Below are 24,915 nucleotides of genomic sequence, written 5' to 3' on the forward strand. Positions count from 1 at the left end.
TGCTTCCAGACTCAGCAAGAGATGACAGTAAGCAAAGGATTTCATAGCTAAGAATGTGCATACATATGCTCAGTCTAGCCACAATAATTTTCTTATTGTTTTAGCTTTTTAATACATATTTCATCTGTGAAATTTTGAACAGATAAATCTTTTCCATGAGACAATGGAAGAGTGCTGTGTGTTAAGCTGAAGTCATTGGTCCCTGCCCTTCTATGAATAAAACGCGACAAGGAACCTCTTGTCTCTCAATAAGATGATTAATCGCAACAGTGATTTACTAATTTCATATGTCTTTATCTGCATCAAGGTTCTCTCTAGGAAATGTGCTGCATTGGTCAGTGAGACATGCATTGCAGGTAGTGGACAAGAGTGCAGCTACAAACTACAATGCATTCCACCAAGAAAGGGAAGTTTTAGTCAGCTTAGACTGTTTTATGGTACTTTATCAGAAGCTTATTATTATTATATATTAAAGATTAAAGATGTTATTGACATATTATTAGCCATATTATCCAGTCTTGAGCTGCATATGTTTGAATGGGATCATGGACATAATTGGAGTTCAGGAAGATGGTCCAAATCAGTCTAGTCTCTTGTTGCACCATAGCACCTAACACCAGCTCTATTTGCAAATTCAGTGTAAAGATTTTCAAGAAACTAGGGCTGGAGATGACCAACAAGCCATCAACAGGCCAAAAGGAGGAGCCTTGCAATGGACTGGGGATTTGTTAGGAATTATTTCTTCTCTATTGTGATCTCTCAGATCCTGTTCAGGTTGATTCTAATGCTGACCCTGTATGAACTTTGGTCATCAGAGTTTATTTACTAGAGTTCTGGGACTGGTATAAAATCCACCAAAATTAATAGGTTGGGAGAATTTCAATGATTCTTTCAATCGCCAGCATATCCTAATCCAATAGACACCGGGGGCTGGATTAATCTCACTTAACTTTAAAAGTATACAAGGCAGAACAGTGGACAGTTCTAGTACTCAGTTTGTCAGATCCATTTTAGATGGTTGCTTGCAGATGATATAATTCACTCTTACAGTACCTATTCATTGATTAAAGTAAGATCTAGAAAACTAGTTTAGAAGTAGAAGCCTACGTAATAGAAACCTAAAGATCAGTAAAGTGAATCCCATGCCCAAATTCGAGTTGTCATCTCTTTTTTTATATGAGAGTTTCCTAAGTAGCCCTCCATTGGAAGTCCTTCTGTACTCACAAATATCCTGGTATGAGCATTTAGGTACCGAGCTCCTTCTTGCTTCAGGGCAAACTCCACTTAAATCTCTAGAAGGCCATGATCCATTAACTGTGCTCTGATTTCACATGTTACAGATGGCCACCACTAACACAACATCTATAAAAATTGTCACTTAAAAAAAAATGATGCTGGTGAGAGTCCTGGGACTTGACTTGACCACTCTGGGCTCTCTAATAGTGCAAATGAGTAATTTGGGAGGTTTGTTATATATACTTTTTATATACTTAACATTGGAATAGTAATTCTAAGCCAAACTAATTTATGAGGAAGGAGTCAGTCTCTGAGGAACAGTATCTGGTACCTTGTATTATGAGGTTTATTAAAATGTAGTTGTTAATCTTAAATTTTCGCCTAGTAATAACAAGATCTAAGACAATCTGCTTGATTTAAAGGGAAGACAGACCACTAGACTTACAGTGAACAGTCTTGAGTAGCAGCTTCATGTGAATAGTAGTATTTTATTATTAGTTTTTAAATGATGCCATATTTGTTTATAAGGAGGCTTTCAAGACTTTATATGTTTGAGACTCCAGAAAGCTCATTCTTAATGTTCTCCTGTATACCTTTTCCTAAATGTTTTCAAAAGTATTGATAACAAATTTGGGATTACTTACAGATCATACTATGGGTCACACCTTGGGAGTCCTTTTGCAGTATGAACTTCAGTGAGTGTGTCCATATGCATGTACTCTCCCCCAACACTTAGTACATTTGAATCAGTGATGATATGTACAAGCTGTTGTCCTCTGTACAAAGTGAATTTTAAGCTTAGCTGAATGAAATGGTTCTATATAAAAGCAACATATTTAAATGCAGTTACTGTTTCTTCTTGTTCCTATGGTTATACAAAGATATTGCACCTTTACCTTAAACAATGCCTTTCATAAAGTGATGTGGAGATCTCATGAGTTGTAGCACCTAATCACTGGTGAGGGATCATTATTTATTATGCAGTGTAATGTGTTTTATTGATCTGTGTAGTGTAGTAGGTGTACGTGTTTATTTGTCATAGTGTGTGGGCCCAGTATCATTAGCCAGTGAGATTAATATATTATGTTAAAAGTAAGAAAAATCTATTAAAAATGCCCACTGTATTATCCAAAGAGTTCGGCATTTGCTAGATTGCCAGTCAGCCAGGGTTTTACAAGAGTTATTGTCATTTTGATTTTCAGATGAGTCATTTGGTATATTGCCCCCAAAGGCACCTCATTATGATTCAGTGCACAGTATATAACATTGCTTAGGCTTTCGGGGCTCCATGCAATGCGAGTGGGGGTTGCAGTTGCTCAGCACTCTGAAGCAGCAGCTTTATGCTTAATTGACACCTTTGATGTAGCCCTAAGACAGCACCTGCACCTCCCACTGCTGCTCTGAAGACGTCAGGCTTACGCAGAAAAGGCTTCTGCTTATGAATCCTGCATCGCATTCAGCTCACTCTGTGAACAGCCCTAGCTATCCTTAACTAATCCCACTGCTTCTCATTTCTGCTACAGCTTGGCTTAGTACAGAGCAGGAATTTTGCTGCTTGCTATTATCAGGTTAAACACTAAGATTTTGTCCATGTTAGAACTCATAGAAGGTAAGTCAAATACTTTGTTGATATCCTAGTATGTAAATATTCTCCTAAGGTGCAGAATTTGGGAATCTAATGGTTGATTCTTTTTGTGCTGATGCTGACAGATATGGACTGTGATATGACAGTTGCTTGTTTAAAGAATATTTACATATATATGTGATACACGCTTTGTAGTATTTCTTTCAGTGCTTTAGTGTGAACATTGATAGCCTCTTTTGTGATTACTTTGTAGTAGAATTCTGTCCTCTGCTGGTGTTGTTTTGTTAATTTAATGGATAATGTCACATACATGCAAATGATGCTTCTAAAATGAGAAACACTGACATATTTGAATGAGCTTATCTATTTGAGAAAAGTGATGGCTTGCTGTAACTCAGACTTGAGATGTTACATCCAGTTCATCTGCATCCAGAAAGGTCTTTTGAGTTAAGTCTGAGGTGATGTTTGGGTCAGATAGTAATGCAAAAATCTCTTCGAATGAGTGAGTGAGTGACAGCAATTAGCTGATTTGTTCTTGCAAGCAATACAGCTTTTTATCTTTGGTGGGTAGCACTTGAAGCCAAAACTAAATGGAAGGAAAAGCATTAAATACAGCAAATGTCTGTTAAAGATAAGCACAAAGCACCTTGATCTGCATCACTTTGAAGCGTAGGAACAATACAGTTTAAGAAGACATAATAGTGTTCCTCTGTCATTGACTAGGCAGTCTCTTCAGATTCATTATTTGCTTAGATTCTCTATAAAAACTTCCTTTATGAAAATTCCAAACTCTGAGGAAACAGTTCTTTTGTGAATTACCTTAATTAATGTTTAAAACATGAAAAAAGCGAATGAATCTGTTAAAAAAAAAGAAGAAGAAGAAATGAGATATGTTGATTTAATCATTTCTTTGGTTTTAATAATGCCTTGTATTTATTTTCTCAATTGTTTGTCCTCTTAGTGAATGGAACCCCTGGTAGCCAGCTTTCTACTCCCCGCTCTGGGAAGTCTCCAAGCCCATCTCCTACCAGCCCAGGAAGTCTACGGAAACAGAGGGTAAGGAAACTGATTTCTGAGGGTGGCTGAGTAGGATCTGACATAGCCATTATCAGATAGCCTTCTCCCTAGTTATTCCTTGTGTATAGAATTACAGGGTGGAAGAGCTTGGATACGATCCTTGTTGTGTTTGTTTCACATTCTTAAGTGGAATGCAACTGTCCTATGTCCTTCAAAATGTTAAATATGCTGAGAATTGGTTTATCCTTGAGAAAAAAAAAGGGGGGTGTGTTTTCCCCCTTTTTTCAAAACTTTTTTTTTTATTTTAGTTTTCCAAGCATTTCACAACTGAAGAAAATATTGATGTTGTCAAATTTTTTTTTCTTAATGTGCCATAGACATTATATCATTTGCAAAACCTACTACAGCTCTGATTTTGAAACAAAGTGAAAGAATGCTCTGAGGAATTTAGCTGTGATATCATTGCCTGGAACAGTAAAGATATTATCAGTAGCAAAGCAATAGGAGACTCTTCCGGCACCTTGCTGGACCAGAGTTGTTAATAGCTGTAGGTTCCCAGTACCGTCATATATAGAGAATCGATAGTGTACCTAATCATCTAGAATGATGGTTAATACCTAGGTTACTGCTGTAACATATAATAGAATATTGCTGGTTCAACCAAAAAGGCTGTATACAGTGATTTAAATAATGGGAGCTATTCAAAAGCAGCAGGACGCACAGTTATTTATCTTCTCTTCTAACATTTTCCAAATCTTGATCAGTTGTTCTCAATGAAGCTTCCCTAAGGCAGTGCTCTGTATCCCAGACTTCTGTTTACAAGCACAGCTGGAACACATTTTTTTTTGCATTTTTAGTTTTTAAATAAAGACATAATTTGTGTCTCTCAGAGTAAGATATTATACACAGAATTGACAGTGGTTGACTTCAGCAGCTGGTGCAGTCCTGATGCCCCAGATAACCAGACCAGGGATAGCTGGAACACGGCATGACTACCTTCTTGCCTGTGTATCCTTCTTTCTTTCTCTTGGATACTGAGGAGCAGAGGAATTGTTCTTGCCCAAGCCTTATCCCAAGCTGGAATGCTGCTGGGGGATTCTGTCATGACTTGCTTATAGATTTAGAAGCTGAGTTGGAAATACTCTGTGATCTGTGCTGTAAGATCAGCCACTGAGCGTCAGCTTGAAGCCTCGGGATAGTCATGTTTATCATTGTTTGGTACACAGTAAAGATGAAAGCTTCAGTTGGGTAAGTTGGTAAAATCTTTTTGAATGCAATGTCTTCCTCACCTGTTTGCTCTTACTCTCAAGGCTTATGAATGAATCATTAATAAGTCATTGAAGAGGGAAGAAAGAGTCTTCCAAATGAATTATACATTGATGATGTAAGGGTGCTTGTTAAGATGTATGATAGCAGTATATCGTAGATTCTCTTTTGTTTTAGGGCTTTTTCTTTTCACTGGTAACTCTTTAAAGCTTCCTTCCCCACTGCTGATGCTTCTATCCCCACAATGAATAAATGTTTTTCTGTTACCCTTTGTGGATGGATGAATGGGAACCATGTGGTCAGCACCATTACACGCAAGGTGTGTTTTTTCACAAGGTTTCCTAAATATGAAGTGGCAGGCAAATGGGTCTCTTCTAATCAGGTTCCCTGTGTGGAAATATAACAGGATCACTAAAGGGCAGTCTTACAGATGTAAAGGGCTGTGCAGTGGTGATATAACCACATTGCTAAGTGTGTAGAAAATAAGTTCTGAAATAAATTACTGGAGAGATAAGACATTGCATAAGAGCTGAATTTTGCTCTCAGATATTTATATCAAGTCCCATTGACCTCAGTAGGGGACATGGCATGCTTGTCTGGGACTAGAATTAACCCAAATGTCACACAGAGGAAGACAGCCAATCACATTGTTAAAGACAATGATGCCTTCTATTTTGAGGGTGTATTGTAGACAAAATATATTTGTATATGTGGAAACAAAAGAATGTATATGTTAATATATATTCATGTAAAAAATACATTTAAACAATATTATTTAGGTTGCAAAATCCACTGCTCAGAAGTTAAAGAATGGAAACTTTACAATTGCCCTGAGAATTTAATTCAGGTCCTTTCATGTTTAACTTGTGAAGAGAATGAGCAAAACCATGTGACTGTGTCGTTAAAGGTCATAATGTATATTCATATGACTAAGTCTGTGGTATGAAGAACCATAAAGCAGTGCTTACTAATCTTAAATTTCTTGTGTTGGCAGTCTAAATAATGCATTATTTTGCTTTAGTGCCATCTTTTGTACATACTTATTTAATATTTATTTAGAGAACAAGTTATTTTATGTACCATAGTGTCGTAAATCAAGTATGAACCCAGAGCATTTTGTATTGTCTTCAGCCACTTGAACTGTAGGGCTGATTAGCCAGCCACAGGAGAAAGTTTGTTCCCTAGGAGATTACTGAAGAACACTGAAGTGTTGGCATCATGCGATGGGTATACGGGAGAGAAGAGAAGACTGATTTGACTGTCCCTCTTGTCCCCATCTTGAGATGGGAGGTATTCCTGCCCATGCCCAAGAGAAGAGCGTTGGCAGCCAGATCCATGTCCTGAAGTTGGGGTGCATGATTGGGTTTCCGACTGGTGTTTTTCCTTGGAGTTTGGACAGCTAGTACTCCAGAACTGAAATAAGACGCTGAGTCCTGAGAATGCCAGCTCAGCTCTGTAATTAGTTATTTTTCTGGCCCTTTGTCCACCTTATTATAATTAGTGTCTATCCGCTGTCATGCCCACCAGGTAAACGGGATGCCATTGGTATGTGCTGGATCTGGAAGACTAGAATCAAATCAAGCATTGAATCAGGTGTTGAATCAAGCATAGCCTGATTCACCTTGATGCAGCTAATAGATCAGCTCTTCAGTGACCCCATTTGAGTGTTATGAGGGAGTTGTGGGCTTGGTGCTTAAAATGCTCAGGGATGTGGGCAGGCTGTCCACATTTTTCCCAAGAAAATGTGGTCCTCTCACCTGTCCACAGGTGAGAGGAAGTCATGGATTTGAATTCAGTGGCACAAAAACAAGGAACTTCTTTCATAAGCTGAGGGATTTCTCCCTGTGAGTAGTAAAGACCTGAAAAAATAATAGAGATGGTAGAATTTTCCAAAGAAAAAATTCCTTCTAATCATGAAATGTATTAGGCAACTTAAATATAGGGGTTGCTGCCCTTACTTACTTAATCATACATCATTTCTAAAAAAAATTACATTCTGGCCTTTGACAAAAGGCTTTCCATTGACCTCAATAAGATCGGGAATGCTACTGTGATGCATATACTATAATCATGAAAATACTACTGTAACCCTACAGATACAGTTCTAAGCCCTTCTCATCCTTTCTCACATGCCTGGATTGTATCTAGAAATTGGAGTTATATATTAATGATCTCAGGCAAAATTTAGCCTATATTTGAGGAAGGTAAGATTTAGCAGTATAAATAGTAGTCCAGATGAATTTCATAGGTATAATACAGGCATTTGAAAGTAAACTAGGAATCATTTGATCTTTCGGCTTCCTAATGTTTAAACTTGTAGCTTTTGTACTATAATTATGTTTTCTTATAGTTACGTTTTCTTATATTCCATATTTTGAGGAGCTTCTGTAATAGTTCTGAATTTGTTTTTCCACTCTTTTGTAATCAGTGTCATTACTTCAGTTAAAGTTTACTGACTGCCGTTATTTTAAATATATTTTTTCTGTTTCACTGTAAACTACAGTCAATGGAATAACAAAAAATTAACTTTAAGCTACCTCTTGACTAATCAGACAGAAAAATTTAATTCAATATATGTAAGGAGTTTTTGAGTAACATATAGCCGAAATATTTATTTATAGTTTTTTTCCCTTTTTATTGATTCATGCAAAATAATAAATGGATTTTCCTCATATTTTTCTAAACAAGACTCTTAAGCTAATTAGAGACAAGGAAATTTCTATCAGAAAGGAAAATTTTCAGAATAGTATCAAGTGTTTAAGTGTGTAAAAGAATAGAGAATGTGATGTTGAGATCTTGTGCATGATTTTACTTTAGACCAACATGCAGATATAAAAGTAACACAAAATTACTGTCAAGATTTTAAAATTCAGTTCTCACAAATATCTTCTTTGTAAGTTCTGGATGCATATCTTTTTTAACAATTAACTAGTTACTATTCAAAATGAGATAGGCTTATGTATTGAAAAGTCTTCTTTTGTCTAAATTGTTCACACAGAAATTTATTTAAATTTATTGATTTTCAGAAGTGTAGGCCAGATTAACATGACCATTAATATAAGTATACATGCCTGTTAGCAATTTATGTGCAGAAAGAGCAATTCAAGGAATTAAAATCCCCTTTATATCATACCTGCAAGTAAAACCTAAACCTGCACAGCTTATTTAGACCTTTGTAAATCTGATGTTTTGACACTAATTTGAAGCAGTTTTTGTTTCAAAGCATAGCTTTCAGGTCTTCTTGTTTGTTTATCTGCTCATTTTCTCTCAGTTATCTTCCTGTGGTTTAAAAAATGCACAAAACTCGAAACCGAAAAGTTAGACCAATGCCAGTTCCATTAGTCTTCCCATTTTCGTATGTTCTTGTATTTTTGCAGAACTTTACAATGTTTTGTCTTGTATATGTTTTGGTGTATTTTGTAAATATGCCTTAAACTTAAAGGATCCCCAGAAACAGCTTAAAGGTATAAAAGCTGCTTCAAAGAGGTGTGCTAGGGAGGGGGAAAGGACTGCAAAGCCACTGGACCGATCAGCACCTCTCTAAACCAGCCTCTTGGCTTAATTCACCTTGCAAAGCCAATACTCCATCCTCTGCTGTTTCTTGGGGAACTTTTTCGTTCTTTGCTGCCGTGTCCCTCGGAGAAGGCTCTTGCACTGTGCGGGCTGAGCGGGGCAGCGCAGCATCCTCAAACACCGCTGGCATTTGCAGGTTATCCCGTCAGGCAGAGGGTGCTTACAGTGGGTGCTGAGACGCTGAAGTGAGTTGGTACACTCAGATTCTGTCTTTCTGTCAGGAGCTGGTTGCTTGGCTACCATCGGAAAAAAAAGCCAGTGACTAGGGCTTTTTACATGCTGTCTTTTTACCAAAAAAAAAAAAAAAAAAAAGTAGAAAAGACATAGCATTGTCAGGTCATGCAATATATGTAATGGCAGTATTCAGTGCCAGCATTCTGGGTTGCTGGATCCATACTCTATGACTGGGGGTGGCAAGTATTGATGACCTTATAATGTAAGGTAAGCATTTGCTTTCCTGCTACTGTTTGTGAAACAAAAGGGATATATAGTCTGTTTTGGAAAAAGGAAAGGATTAAACTGGTATTGCCAAGTTTCCAGGCAGTTAGGAGACTCTCCAGAAAAGCTAAACATTGTTTAATAGGAAAGTAACAGTGTTTAATAGGAAAGAATCAAAGAAGAAAATAATTGCTATTTAAAATATTTTGTACTTTCAAACTCTAGATTTATTTACTAGCCATGTGTTTATTGATTAAAAATTAATTATATGAAATTACTGAATATATACAACATGTGTATTTTTTGTTTAAATATATCTTCTGGTCCACAGTAACAAAAGATTGTAAGACAGTTGCAGTGCAACAAGTCAAACACAATAAACGAATCTATACTGCACTTCATCTTACAGGACCTGTATCGCCCACTCTCTTCGGATGATTTGGATTCAGTAGGAGACTCAGTGTAAAAGAGAAAATGGAACAGTGTTTATGGTTTGTGATTTGGTGAAGGTTTAACTTTTTAAAAGAGAATAGCTGCTAATTTACAGTAACAGTGAATCACACAAAAGAGTTTTGCATATTTAATATATAAAACATGGGGCCAAATTAATTCTAGAGCGTGGGGGCATTCTTGGCTTTACCACTGCTTTTAAATGCAAGGATTTGTAATGAATGAGCCATTGAACATGTCCATCAAATACAAAACAGCATTGTGCACACTTTAACAGATGAAGGTTGGATAAGGTGAATATAACGCACAGATCCATAGTGGGCACATTTATGAATAGAACTCTTTTTATCATCTAAAGTACTGATTATATGTTCTGTTTTTAACATATGTACCTTTGTTCGTTTTGATATGAACACTTAATGAATGCTTTGCTTTACCAATGAAGAGGTAAAACTGCAGAAAAGAAAAAGCCTACCATATTAAACTGATTTTACCATGCTGCCTGATCCCGATACACACGTCTCGATCTCTCAAATCTCATTCTTTTCAGTGTTTAAGCTGTTTATCCAAACAAAAAGAAAAGGAAGAAATCGTGTGTCTGAACAGAAAGTAAATGCTTTCAAATGTTAAAGTTATCTTTACTGTGTTACAATTTGATGACAGAAGAGTATTCACAGGCAACATGAATGATTTACCTTGCAAGAGCTGTTAATATGGTCACACTAGTGTTGCATGGATAAGTAAATATGGAGAAAAACATCTTAAACAGGAAATATGTGGGCCTGCTGTCTAGCAGCATACACACAAGCTGACACGCATTGATGACACCTTTTGCTGAAACACATTTGGCCTGAGAAACTAGTATTTTTTTCACTTATGTTAAGGAAAGGAATGTTTTTTTTTTTTTTGTTTGGTGTAATAAGACATTTTATGCCATTTCTAAATCAATCTTTTTAAAATGAAAGCATATGGAAATGATGGAACTGTGAATCATCCTCCTATTGACCTATTTTCTCTGTTTTCATAATTTCTAGAGATGGTCATTTTATACAGTATGAATATGCAAAACTCCTTTAGTGTTAAGTAGATCATGCATTATAACCAGTTGCTTAACAAATATCTACTAATTCTATTTGTTTTCTGCTGCTTTATTGTGCAAATCTTAGTCAACTACTATAATTTACATAATAGCAATGTTTCCAGGTATATGTTGCAAACTGATTTAGTATTTATCTGTTGTGTTTAAGGCCATAGTATAGCGATCACACACTTCTACTGTCTTATACATTTCCTTTCAGTATCTCAAAAAATAATGATTTAAAATTAGAAATCAGTGTGATTCTGACCTTCAAAAAAATCTGTAGAGAAGATATTAGTAGTGCTTTAATATATGTTGAGATCAGGAAATTTTGCATAGTAAGAAGAAAATGTTTAGCTACTGCATGCCGACTTTTAAATGTACTGAAATAATACACTTACATTGATTTGTCCATAATAAAAGTCCACAGCTAAAAAATGTTGGCATGTGATATTAAGGCTTCACTGTATTATTAGCATTTTTTTCTGGAGGATATTTACAAAAATAAAAGGGCAGCAGAATACAAAACTTACCTTCTCTGTTTCTGTTACTTGGTTCTAATGTCACCTGGAGAAAAAGTCATTGATCTGGCAGGTTTGCTGAAGCAGTTAGGTCATTCCGTTTTAAAATGCATGTTTTGCTACTCCTGCTTCAAGACTTCAGATTTAAAACTGTTTCCAGCAATGTGAACAGTCCCCCGCCACCCACTCCCGATTCAAAGGCTGTCCTGTTCTACTGGAAAGGTTCACAGCTGTGAAGTTACTTGCATTTCTGCCTCTTAGGAGAGCACGGCTTTGTAAAATACATTCCTCAATCCCAAGAAATGCGTATTAGGTAAAGGTGCGCTGGGATCAGTTTCCAAATATTCAGAGAACTCCTCCACACTGGGAAAAAAAAAAAAAAAAAAAAAAAAAAGATAATTACTGACTTCTGGAGGATTGCTTTTGTCTATAAAGAAAGTAAATTTCAGGAATTTTGTTTTCCCTCCCTTCTTCCTTACAGACCGCTGCTGCTTAAAGCAGTTTATTGTGTGTGTTTGTTCTGCACAGAGAGCACAGCTTGCCAGCAAACGTGAATTCCATGGCTTTGCTTAGCTGTGGAAAAGAAAAATGGACCTTATATCAGTAATTGTTATCGCAGCAAGTTTTCCATCAAAACTGTTTCAAAGAGTACGCTAGTTCATAACATTTAATCATTTCAACATATGACTTGTATTAAGGGGCTATTTGGGGGCAATATGTATCATTAATATTTCATTTAAGGAGTGAAGGTCCCTTAGAGATCGAAAAGGTACACTGTTTATAGACTTCGAGATCCCTCCTGTGTGGGATGTAATTCCCATTATACATGAGCAGAAATGATATGTTTCTTTTGAGCAAGAACAGAAGCTTTCAGTCGATTGGTGAAACTGAAATTGTGTTTCTGGATACTGTAGTTCTGCTTGCAGCAGCGCAGGGTTTAGTTTGTCGCTAGATTTCATCAACTTCATTAAATAACAGAATCGCTTAAGCAACTTTATAGTGCTTGACCCTCTTATAGTTCTCTTTATGCTGCATTATTTGTGCCTACTATATGGTGATTATGATGTAGCTAAAGACTCTTGTGTAGATCGTGAATGCTTTGCTTCTCCTTGAGCTTTATGGATACTTGTGATTATTTCCCTAATGCTTTATGCGACTTTCTGTTATTTTTCTCTCTTTTTTTTTTTTTATGCAACAAACGGTTCACATGTGAAGCACAGAATTCCTGTGTGTGCATGTGTACGTTTATACGCACATGCACACACACGCACGCACACAGATAGGTACAGATCAGTGGTTTTGAAATCCATGCACATGATGTCACATCTGTGGCTTCTTTAAATGAATCTGGGGGCAAAATGTATTCTGGGAAGCCGTTCATGTGGCGGGGTTTGCCATAGCTCTGTCAGAGTGACCGGAGCTGTGACACTCTGTATTTGCTGAGCAACTCCCCTTCGGGATTACATTCAATATTAAGAAATCTCCTGTACAAATGAGGGCTTAGTTCTGCTCCATGTAAGTGGCAAAACCATGCTTGACTTCAAGGCGGGAAGGATAGGGCCTTATGCATGGAAGTACACGTACACAGGCTGAACATTAATCATCGAGTCCGAACGATATCCTTTTGACGTGTGTCTCCTGGGAAGTGCACTGTTCTGCAGCGCAATTGTCGAGTCAGCAAATATTAGAAAGTTTTTCAGTAGGAATCTGTTGTAAAGTCTTTAACAGTCAGACTGTAATGTGAAAATTGCTTTTCAATTTGTAAAATAATTCAGGGACAACACGTTACTTTTAACTTTTTGCCTTTTAAATCATTTTCACAGGGCCTATATGGCTGCAAAATTAAAATTCGGCAGTATTAATATAAATATTCATCTGTCATTGTAAATATATATGTGTATTGTAAGAAAGGTTACGTAATGTTAAACAGCCTTGAAGGACACGAGTTGATATTGGTTTGTTTAAAAATTGAAATAAATTATAGTATTTGTTTTTACAGTTTCATGTTTCACACTATGATGTGAACTTTATATAGTGCAGTATGTTACAGAAAATGTCCTCCAACTCTAAATGTTAAAATGAATTAACTATTATAGAAAAGAGTCTTTAATGAACCTGTTTTGTCAAAAAATAAGTTGAAAATTGAGCAAATATAAAATCTGTAAGGTGCTAAATAACCTCATCACTTGAAAAATACTGAGATTAATGTCATCAATGCTTTTCCTTGTATCCAGTTAATAGTATACAACCAAACAGAAGATTATCCTTAATCTAATTTTAACATTCAGTTTATCTGTTAGTGATGGGATGATATCTTGTAACTGTGAGTGATCAGTAAAAAAAAAAAAAAAATCCTACTTCATGCAGCCAGCAATAGCTTGACATGTAGATAAAAGTCAGCGAGCGGTCATCACACGCGTTCAAAAGGGGTGAGATAGCTCACAGGAAACCCCTCCGTTCAGAAAGCCGTGCTTTCGGAGCAGAACAGGGGCTCCGCCGAGCTACGTTTGCTGTAGTAACACTTTTTACTTGGCTTATTTTGCCTATTTCACCTTGCACCTGAGTTTTGAGAATTGCGGAGTGCCCTTGACTCCCCATTGAAGTCACTGGATGTGTAGATACATGTATCGTGTATGCACAGTTTATAGAGGGGTTAAAAACACGTGCAATGCACACACCCGTATTTGCATTTTAGTGTCTGTATTTGTGCATGTTGATTATATTCAAATTTGCTTACATTAATCCTCAGCAGTGAAATATGAAAAAAAAATATACTGTATTCAGTGTGTACTTGTTGTCTGATGTTATATGAGGTAATTAGTTTGTGGTTTGCCCTGCAATACAGTGTTTTGGGATTTAAACTCTAGTGAAAGAGGAGCTAACAATGTTTCTGCTAAGGCCTCTTCATTTTGTTAGTTGCACTATGATATTGTAAATATTGGCACATTTACAACATAAGGTAAAGATTTTACAAAGTTCTGCATACAATTATTTTTTTTAAACAAAAGTGCTTGGATATTTGCTTTTTCAAATATACCATTTTTGTATTAATGTGATGCAGCAGACCAAAAAGAAAGCTGTTGATTTATCAGCAAAAAATGTAAAACTTGCAAAAATAAATGCCGATGAATGTTTTATTTCATATAATCAGCTGAAGAAAATCACCTTCATTTTTGTGCCATTGTTTCATCATACTATGTTGTACTTGTGTTTCATATTTGACCATGTCATCCTGGTTGCAGTTTGTTGTTTCGCTAGATTTAACATTACCGTAGATTATTGTAAGCGGTGTAATAAATATATTTAAAAAATACACACTGTTCAGTGAGTTTATTTTGGAAATGTGAATAACAGGCTTAAAAAAACCACTTGTGGTTGGTATTGCGTGTTCATTTTGGATCAGCATTGTGCATCTAACAGTTCACTTAGTGTCAGCATATGGGATTCATGCGTCCAAACGGGTTCCTCTATATAGTAGATGCATTCAGTACCTTTTTAAATAATAAACTCTGGGCTCTAGTCTGTAAATGTAAAAAGTCCTTCAAGGAAGAATTTTGTTTCTGATGGGTCCTTTAGAGGCAGTAAATATACCTGCCGTGAACTGGTTATGGGTAAGTTTGTGTGCACACGACGGGATAGATTGGAAGTATGAAGTGAGGAATCAGTATGCTGCACCCAAAGCGACGTACCAACTCCCTGCTGAGAGCGGAGCTTCAGCAGCACTCCTCCTAAGGCAATCGTTACAGCAGTATGCCTGCAAAAAGCTAAGAGGACTGAGACGTGCCTACTCTGTTTCAAAATAAGTACCTGGTTTCCTTGATTTGTCTTTCTGCTCCTTAAAAATATGTATCTATTTCCAACTTTTATTTGGTGGGGGGCAGGGGAAGAGAGACGATACGATTTATGACACTCCATCTCCTGCTGCTGTGCTGCCTCAGATCATGTTCAAACACTCTCTTGAAGAGATCCACGGGGCTGACATAAATGCTAGTTTTGAAGCTCTGTTGGTTATAAGTAACTAGGTCTGCCTAAAAAAGACATGCAGACGCGGAAGGAAACAGCATTATAGGAATGAGAGGTAGAAACAAAACAATTGAGGTTTGTGTCTCTACCCAGTAACAGCTAAGAATATCAGGAAAGCTTTTAAAATTCACTTCAAATAGATAAAAAATAAAAGTCATGATTGTGCTGAGTTCTTAATGAGATGGAAGAAATAGGAACTCCTTTGACTGCCATTGTATTTCCATTTCATTGCTGAGTGGAAAATTTCACCTGCGTATAACTTTAGAAAAGGAAAACAGAAACCTTCAGGGGGCACTGCTGCACATGTAACTTTTTATGCTAACCACAGGATGGATACAGTAACGATAGGTCAACTTCCGATATCATGAATCTGATACATTTAAGTTTTTAGGACCATCAATCTTTTCTCAAGGATGCCAAAGGTTGAGCGAGCCTGGAGCCTGAGTTATAGCTCAGCTTTGGAAGTAGCAGGGGTTAGGTTTAAGTTTACTGTTAAATAGTGTATGGGAAAGTATTTTGATCTTTCAGAATTGCCTTTTTGCACAAACCGGCTGAGTACCTAAGCAGTCGATGCTGCAGCTTAATGAGAGGGTCCGAGCAGGACAAAGCGCTTCAGTTTGAAAACTCAGCTGTGGTTTCCTGCAGCCTCTCCCGTTTGCCCCTCTGTCCCTCAAGAAGGAAAACAGCACGCGCTCCTAAATGACGTACGCCCAAGTATCCCTTGTCTTGTTGGAACTTAGCTTTTCTCCGTGCTGCGCAAATCCTGCATTGCCTACATGGAAACTGTCTCATTTCCCCCTGTAGGGTCTCTTTTAAATGAAGTGTCTTAAAAATGCAGTGTGGGATGTAGAACTGCGGACAAGTAGCAAGCTTGCATACATTTTCCAGATGAAGGCAGTTTATAAATAAATGTGGATCTTACATGTCAGTTTAGTGTAGTGTCTGAATTTGAAGAGAAAACAACTGCATCATTTCTCTTTCTGTATGCTGGATTTCATTGCCTTCTATGCAGCACAAAGACTGGAGATTTGATGCTTCTCTGCAAAGTAATTTTTTGCCTGCTTTGTACTGTTTACATGAAGACTTTTCTTCCCTCTCAGTGGGGTGGGCCAAAAAATCTAATTAAACAAAGAAAAATCAGGAACATTTTTCACTGGACAGTTGAGAGATAAAGTTTCAGTCTATCCCTTTGCTTCTCTCTGGACTGAATAATAAACTGACTTTGTCTTCTAAAAGTTGCATCAAGATATGTTTATTTTACTGTTTTCAAACCAGCTGTCCCCTGCTTAACCTTTTAAAAGCATTTTATTTCCTGGAGACTCACTATTGACTCACTTCTTCCTTGCCACTATTATGTATTACAGGAATTTGGGGAGTCTTGCAAAGTCCTTTAAAGCTAATGCCTGCACTGTACTGTTGTCTTTATTTTACCATTAAACACGATGAATTTCAGGCTAAGGAATGGGCTATGTCAGAAATTCGTGACAGATACCTTGCCAAGATTATTTATAACCAGACTGAACATGTCAGACATTGCAGGCTACAAAGAGGTGACTGTGGTTGTTTAACTGTTTTGTTTTGTTTTGTTTTTAATCCTGTTTATCTTTGCTGAATTGAACTTTATCCTACACATATTACTGATATGTACAGCTTTTTCTCTTTACAGGCTTTTAAAATTCTATAGAATTCTTAGGAGTAAGTGAAATCTCAGAAGGCATCATTTAAAGACATTAAAAATCCCCCTATGTTAGGCCTCATTCCTGAACTTGCAATTTGTTTACTAATTTTGTTCTTGGTTTCATTAATACCATTTCTAAAAGAGCAAAACTCCGCATGAGCTCCAGTTTAGCTTTACACCTGTGTGCGTTTCTGTTCCTCACATTTCATCCAGATGCTTCCTTCACGCTATACAAAGGGATCTATTGTCGGGGGGCACTGCAGACTCCATATGCGCTAATAAAGGTTTTGAGAGGTTTGGAAAATACAATACAGTGTTTGGTTTTCACGTTTCAGGAATCTGAATTGCATTAACAAGCTTCCTAGACATACCTGTTCAGTTTCCTTTCGTAGTTGCTGATATTGATAGTCCATAAAAGTTATTCCTCCTCCTGACTTGGAATATGATTTTAAGATTAATTTAGGACGAAGGTGAGTATGGGGAGAGTGCAATTAAAATAATACTTATTTTAATGCCTCTTTTCACCGAATTTGAGGAATTTCCATTGAGGTACAAACTATTTGCAAAACATTTGCTAAATAAATCTCCCAGTGAGACGTGGATGAAACTCTATAGTGCTAATGTTTCTGTTCACATCAATGAGATGTGTGGTGTGTTGGCCATCTGTTATATAAACCTGAATAGGATCTGAAGTCCTTACACCAAAGACCTGATTTTTTTATGCCATCGCTTTTGTGGAGGTGTGCCATAAAAATGACCATGTGCTGGCAACCTGTGCCACTGGACCCCTTTAAATCTGTGTAAAAGTGATGACATTTCAAGCACCTCAGCATCTCTTAAAGTTGAAACAGCTAATTGCATTAAGGTCTGTGGGCTGAAGAGATTATACTCATGCTTAGTTTGTGTCCCCCCCCCCCATAAGATCCCTGATGGGATCTACAGCTGTGAGAGCAACCGTGTGCACAGCAGACTGCCTGCCTCCCCATGGGCAAGCCAACTGGAAGGAGCACCAAGAGCCACAAGGATTATTGGACCCGGAGGGCTTTCAGCTGGTGCAAAGAACGAGCTAATTAAAGTCTAAACGAACTGAATGTCCTTCTAGCTTAAGTAAAGATAAATAGATGCCTGTGTGGTATTCTGGAGGACTGAATAAAGAGGAAAATATTCTATGAAAGATTTGCCTAGTAACGTCTCTTTAATTGTGAAAGAAGGTGGTCTGTGCATAGACATTTCAAATATATTTAAATGTGCATCTCCTAATTTTTTAAAATCTGTTATTTTAATGGGAGGGGCTCAGCAAAGATAAGAAAAATTGTACGTTTCCCTCAGATTTTCTAATTCGGTAATTTTAAAAATCCCAGTATGTGTTTTGATCATCTCTCTCTTTAGCTACTGCGGTTGTGTCACTGATAAACTATCCGTTTGCCAACACACTTGTACTCTGCACAGCTCTTAGTAAAGGTGGTGTATGTTTTGTTTGCAGATCTGTAATACACTATATACTAGTAATGCTTCATTTCGGTACATCTTCAGTTATAAATAACCGTCTTAGCCTTCTAGTTCTTATTTAGTGATGCAAACATGGTGTCAATAAGAAAATAAGTGGAGGCACTTTAAAAAAGACTAGATCTCATAATTTATTTCCTTTAAAATTTATATGGGCCACTTTTTTTTTCGGTTTGGTTACTAAACTTAGGCTAAATATCTTTTTAGGCAACTATACCTAAGACAGCTGTTTAAAAGTGAGTTTATATTTGAGTCATGTATAGGGGGTATTAAGATTGTGTTTAAAGCGAAACACTGAAGTATTTTTGCTGTAGTGGGACCTGGAAGGATTCCAGTTTGGGAAGGACTGCGCAGTCACAGATCTCATCAAAACCAGAGCTGAGGATCCTTGAGAAATCAGTTTCCCAAATAGAAATTTGAGTCACTCTAGATTACCCATTTTGAGAAAATTTAGCCATCAAGTTAAGTGTTAATTTTAATGTGTCTCCCGTTCTCACGGACCAGAACAATGAGAGCAGGACTCTGTGAAGAGGTCCTCAAACTGCTAAAGAAAGCTGCGGTGGTGGGTAGTCAGTAGTGCTTGACTGAGCATCTGCTGAGGAGTGTAATCTCAGCATTTAAAATGCAAAACTGAATAGGGTAATTGTTTGGTAATCTGTTGAAAATCTAGTGCTTCCACTTACCTTTTTTGTGTTGTGCCCTTTAAACGATGTAAAGATTATTTCCTGATTGTATATGTATCAAATATTAAACATTTAAATTATAATTTCTTTAAGAAAATGCTGTATGAAGGGAAATGAAATAAAAAATTGGGTGCCTAAAAAAAAGTAGACACAGCTGAATGAGTAGAAAAAGCATGTTTTTTCGCTTATTCTACAAGCAGGAGTGTAAAGAAAATCTGTCATTATAAGCTATATAAAAAGAGTGACTTTGAGAGTGACTACTCCAGCTCTGAGAACTCATAGCATTTTCCTGTTACCTTGATCTTCATCTGCAGATTTGCTTGAAAATGAACCTAAGGTAAGTTTTTACTGAGATATCTAGTAGAGTTTAAACACCATAAACATGTCTTAATCATGAAACAAGAGCAGTAATATCTTAGCAAGCTGCATGAAATTAGTCACTGCTCATTTTGGTCATTGAGAGGCAGCAAATATGATCCAAAAATGAATGCATTTTTTAATTTTGATCAAGACTAAGAAGAAATGCTTGGATGGATGCAAAGAGTGAGCTGGTGATGAGCAAAAGAAAAAGCAGACAAGGAATCTCTTGGTAGACAGGGAATGTGCAAGCTCTCAGGATTATTAAGTGAAAAAAAATAGGCCAACTTCTGCCTTGGTCTAAATCATCTGACCTTAATCTGTTGTGGGAGAAAATAAAACTTAGTCTGTTCAAATGAACTCAGGTTACTGGTCAGCTTCTGACTCTGCTAATTGCATCCTCCCTGTCTCCATAGTCTGCAAAATCTTTGTCCACTACATTGTTAGTTATTCTTGTTCCAATCAACTTCTACATTCCACCAGTGGTAGATGAAAGAGTTTCTCAAGAAACTCTGTATTAAATGTATAAAGTGGATCAATTCCCTGATTGTTGGCATCTAGATGCTTTGCAATCACAGGCCAGGATCTGATCTCTAATATTAGTTACATGCAGTACAGCTTATGATTTGCATAATACATAGATTCAAGCAGGTAACTGAATGCTGCAGCACTTTGTAACATTTCAGCATGAAAACTATGTGAACCCAAGAGAGCTCTTGCTTTAATTTTGGAAATGCTCTGAATATTTCTCATGTTGCAACATGAGCACCTGAGGAAATGCTCATTTTTGCTGTGATATCACTGTTACATTTGTAGTTTCTTTCAATTTCCATCGAAGATGGAAGAATCATGAAGATCTGTTTGTACAATCGTTATACAGCACAGAATAAAAGTTTTGGGTGAAATCCAGTCCATCTCATGTGTTTGTATAATTTTACCCATTGAGATGCCTAATGATTCCTAAAGTAAAAATTTCATGTGTAAGTGGTAAGACAGAGATAGGTGCTTTGGAAGGCTTCTCTACTTATGCCCTGCCTGCTATACTTTTGGTATGCAAGTTAGGTGGCCAGGCTCTCCTTCTGGAGCCTGTAAAGGTATTTTCTTCTTGCTTAGACAATCAGTTTACTGATTCTAAAGAAGATCTAAAACTGAGGTACAGTCTCATGCTTCAAGTGGGCTGTATCCAATCACTTCCTTTTCTAAAAAAGCAAGCATTATTCATGCTGCATTTTATTCTCTCTGTACATTTCATAATGAATTCACTAGTCTAGAGCATAACTGTAGAGGTTTTCATCAGAGGGGAATATGCAAAAGTGATGAATTCAGCCCATAGCAAAACCAGCTTCAATGATACATCTGATACAGTCAGATACTGTACTTCTAGTATGTTAGGTTACTGATGTCCCTGAGAAAACAGTTCCCTGCCAGTAGAGGGCACGCAGCTACTCAATTTTCCCTTTCAAAATGTGTCTGGAATAGGGAGAAACTACTTTTTCTGGTGGAATATACATAAATATGTAGCTGCACATAATGAACTGAGGATCTCTACATTTACATGGGGTACCAGAAGTATAACGTTTTTGGAAAAATTGGACTCATCTTGCATGTCCCTCCACAAAAGAAAATTGAATATGTGGAGATACTGAAGCCCTTCTGGGACGTCTGTCCAGTGAGAACATGCTGTGGCTGCTTGTGCTCTTTAACAATCATCTGTTTTCATTTGTGTCTGTCCATTTCCAGAGCTCCCAACACAGTGGCTCCTCTACCTCGTTAGCATCCACCAAAGTTTGCAGCTCTATGGACGAAAATGATGGACCCGCAGAAGGTAACACTGGAAGGCTGACATTTCAAAGCAGTCAATGTGGTGATAACAGCAGCTGTGTAGGAAATGAGTCATTCTTCCTGCCGGAGCAAGTGGGAGCGCTGCAGGCGGGATGACTCTCCATTAGGAGGCTCATCAGTCTGAGTGAACCAGTTCAGGTTCACTCCAGATCAGATTTGATCTCTACCTTGGACATCCCTATTCAGAAATGTTTTTGTCACAGCATACTCTGGGTATTAGCTGTATGGGTGACACAGTGCTGACTGGATCATTTCACTATTTTTTTTGTCTCATCTTACATGATAGTAGAGAACATAGTGCTATCCTGAGTCCTTACTCGGAAATGACTAGTCTCACCACATACTCAAGCTTCCAACAAGCTGGCTAAAGGATAGTGTCTGCTCTAATACTGCCTGTTCACACGCACATATACATAAGAGTGTGTGTATGTTCTTGTCTGACAGTAACTCTTCGTGCAACTATGAATTCCAGCAAACCCCAGCCTCCATATGTCATAATATTCATAATACTGAATTGAAACAAAGGACAGATACAGCTATAGTTAAAAAGTGTTGTCTTGAAAAGTATAAATTTAAGTCATGTCTTTGAGAGTCATTTTTTAATGTTAAAATATTTATATAGTATGTATCACCTGAAGCTTACAGTCAGCTTTTAGAGGCGTGTTAAGTATTTGTAACTCACTATTTCAGATACATTTAAAAAATAGTGGCACATGAATAAGCACTAAAACACATGAGACTACAAACTTTTCTTTTGCTTAGACACTATGTAATGCAATTTTACCTAAACATCTGGTGCCCAGGTTGCATGTGAGGTAGTATTATTGAGAACATTTGTTTAAAAACTAAATATCTAATATTGGGGGGAGGGGGAGAACTAGCACTTAGCACATGAGGAGTTTTATGGATGTCTCAGTTTACAGGATGTAATAAAATAAGTGCTTGAGTGTTGGACTTCTTTGGTACATACATTTAATCATGCTGTGTTAAGGAGTTCCAACCCTTTTTGGAGGCTGGTCTGCGCTTGTGCAGATCACAGAGGTCTTTTCATAATTAAAAGAATACAATTTTGGTTTTATCCTGGGGGCATATTGCAACAGGAATGGTAAACTATGTAACACTCAAATAGTGGTATGTTTAAGTCTTATTTTTCATTGTATCTGCATGAAACCTGTTGAGTATATACAATGTCAGCAGCATGGTTTCATTGTACAGTAAGTGAGATACTGACTCCGAATGGTTTCCAGGCTCCTAAACCATAGACTTAAAATGCATGTTATGTGCAACATCTGTGTTTCCTTCACTAACAATAAAAATGTACTAATGATTCTTTCAGAAGTGTTGGAGGAAGGCTTCCAGGTTCCAGCATCAATAGCAGAGCGATATAAAGTTGGAAGGACTATAGGAGATGGAAATTTTGCTATTGTGAAGGAGTGTATAGAAAGGTGAGAAGGATAATTTGCTTATTACTGTAAAAGCAATCGCTAATGTCATGCTTTTCTAGATAATGTCTTTATTTGTAGAATATAGGACATGTGGAATAAGCTAATGTCTTAATGCGAGATGGGAAAATTGGACTAATACCCTCTCTTGTGAAAAAGGAATGATTCCAAGGGACAGTCTGTAAGAATTTAAATCTTTGTGGGCTTTATATGTTTTTTCTGCTGTACTAAGCACGGTTTTACCAGTTCTTTGTGTTAAGTCTTTCCTGTTGCACTGAAATAACATCTTTCCTTGCAGAATATTCTTGCAACATGCTCTTTATGCTAGACAGGTGAGACATTTTACATCTAAGAGCATTGTGTAAAGATGACAGGAAGTTTTGTGTGTAGTGTAGTAGTGGTGGTGGAAAAAGAACCAGAAGGTGGCTTTGGATCCATCTATTCTACCATCTAACATGGAGCAGTAACCTCTTCTGTGTTTGTCTTTAACAAAATGTGTATCCAGCTCCCATGTGCTTACTTGATACCAATATATGAGCCCTACCTAGCTTTAGGAGTGTTCAGCACAGGCATCAAATCTAACCTCTTCAGGTGCTTGTGAAGTGGAGAAACAGTCACCCTTGAAGACAATCTATCAAACTGATTTTAGACAGTGACTCTAGGTTAGAGAAGTCACCTCTAATGTCTGTGTCACTGAAAGTGTCCAGGTTGACTAGCTTAAGTGTCAGTTTCTTGATTTTTTCAGATTAGTCCTGTCCACCCTGTTTGAACTGGCTCAACTCAGCCTTAAGGGTATGAAAAGGAAGGAAACAAAAGACTGAAAGGCTCTGAGCAGAAAAGCAGATGCCTTTTGGTGGTATTGGTGAAAAATAGGAGAATATGATGTAAAAAAAGACAGAGAGAAGATACCGGTATCCGAAATGATTATGAGACTGCTCGTGTTAGATGGTAGCACTGCGGAGAATGCAGGAAGCAGCCAGAGTTAGAGCTAAGTCCGAAATGAAGAATGATAGAGAGGTCAAGATCTGATCATGGCATTCCATAAATGAAGTTTTACATTGCCTATTACCATATCCTAGAGTGGGGGGATCTTACAAGGGTCTGTAATCTCATCTCTGAGCTTGAAAAAAAATGTGCTCTGCAGCCTGAAAGAATGTGATATTATTAGAGACTAAGTCAAGAACAGAACTCATGTCAGATGATGATAAATTAGCTTGGCCAGTTTTAAACTAGACTCTCTTTGGAAAAAGACAGGTCCAACTGTGGATCTGAAAGAGTCTGGCATGCCAGAGACCATTAAGACAGCTGTTGGATAAGGGCAAAAGAGTGAATTTTGTATCAGCTGACAGTGTGCTTGTGGGACTTTACCAAAGCTGTTGTGAGGCCCTTAGAGCTCTTTCTGGGGGAGTTCATGGTGCAGATGATCACACAAAAGCAAAAGCTCTTCAGATCAAAGTCTGAACACTAAATTGGAGAATATAGAAACCAAAGGAAATCACAGCAAACCAGCATGAAAATAGAAGAGCACAGTGAGGACCTATGCAGCAGGGTGGGTGGAGGGACAGGTGGAAAACATGGAAGAGAATATATAAATCGGAGAAGAGAAAAAGGTGAGCTAAAAAGCAGAGTATGTGCTGAGAGAAACATTACATGACTGAGTAATAATACTTTGAGGTTTTGATACACTGTCCTTTGATTTAAAATTCTGCTTGTGCTGAGAACTAGTTTAAATGTACTAGTGTGCTTTACAAGTGTTTCTAAAGTTGAGGGAAAAGATACAAACAAAATTAAGTATAGGTTCCACTACACCTAAAAAACCTACTGACTGTAATTTCCCAGACAGCTTAAATGCAAACTGTTTCCTATCCTCTTCCCTATCCTCCTTTGTCCCTTAAGTATTTGATAACATGATATATCTAGTGAACATATGCTCAAATAGCCTTGTTACTGAGAAATTCCCAAGTAAATACTCAGATGATCTCTGAGCCACATCGTTCTATAGATCACATTTATATTAGAGATTACTGCTTTGGGAGTGTTTGAAAATTAAAACAATATAGAATTATTTCTGTTAGTTCCACTTCTAAAGCAGGATACCCTTGCCATCATAGATGTGGAAGGAGAAATTAAAGCTCAGAGAGTAAATTAAAGCCAGTAAATGTAAAACACCTTCAAAAACATTCTTAACAGTCTTTCTAAGCAAAAAAACAGCACTTCAAA

General features: G+C 37.2%; 1 protein-coding gene across 3 annotated transcripts in view; it reads left to right on the forward strand.

Moving 5' to 3' along the window:
• The window catches only part of DCLK1 (doublecortin like kinase 1), a 251,768-nt gene that overhangs the window by 184,924 nt on the left and 41,929 nt on the right, over positions 1 to 24,915 (forward strand). For 2 of the 3 annotated variants that reach the window (XM_062567108.1, XM_062567109.1), the window contains exons 6-8: positions 3,783 to 3,877; positions 21,152 to 21,236; positions 22,590 to 22,698. In XM_062567108.1, the coding sequence (XP_062423092.1) occupies positions 3,783 to 3,877; positions 21,152 to 21,236; positions 22,590 to 22,698 (289 nt within the window). Of the gene's footprint in view, positions 1 to 3,782; positions 3,878 to 9,524; positions 10,415 to 21,151; positions 21,237 to 22,589; positions 22,699 to 24,915 lie in introns of those variants that run through there. The other variant, XM_062567110.1, reaches the window with a different exon arrangement.

The sequence above is a fragment of the Rhea pennata genome, chromosome 1 (genome assembly GCF_028389875.1).
Source record: "Rhea pennata isolate bPtePen1 chromosome 1, bPtePen1.pri, whole genome shotgun sequence".
Taxonomy (NCBI): domain Eukaryota; kingdom Metazoa; phylum Chordata; class Aves; order Rheiformes; family Rheidae; genus Rhea; species Rhea pennata.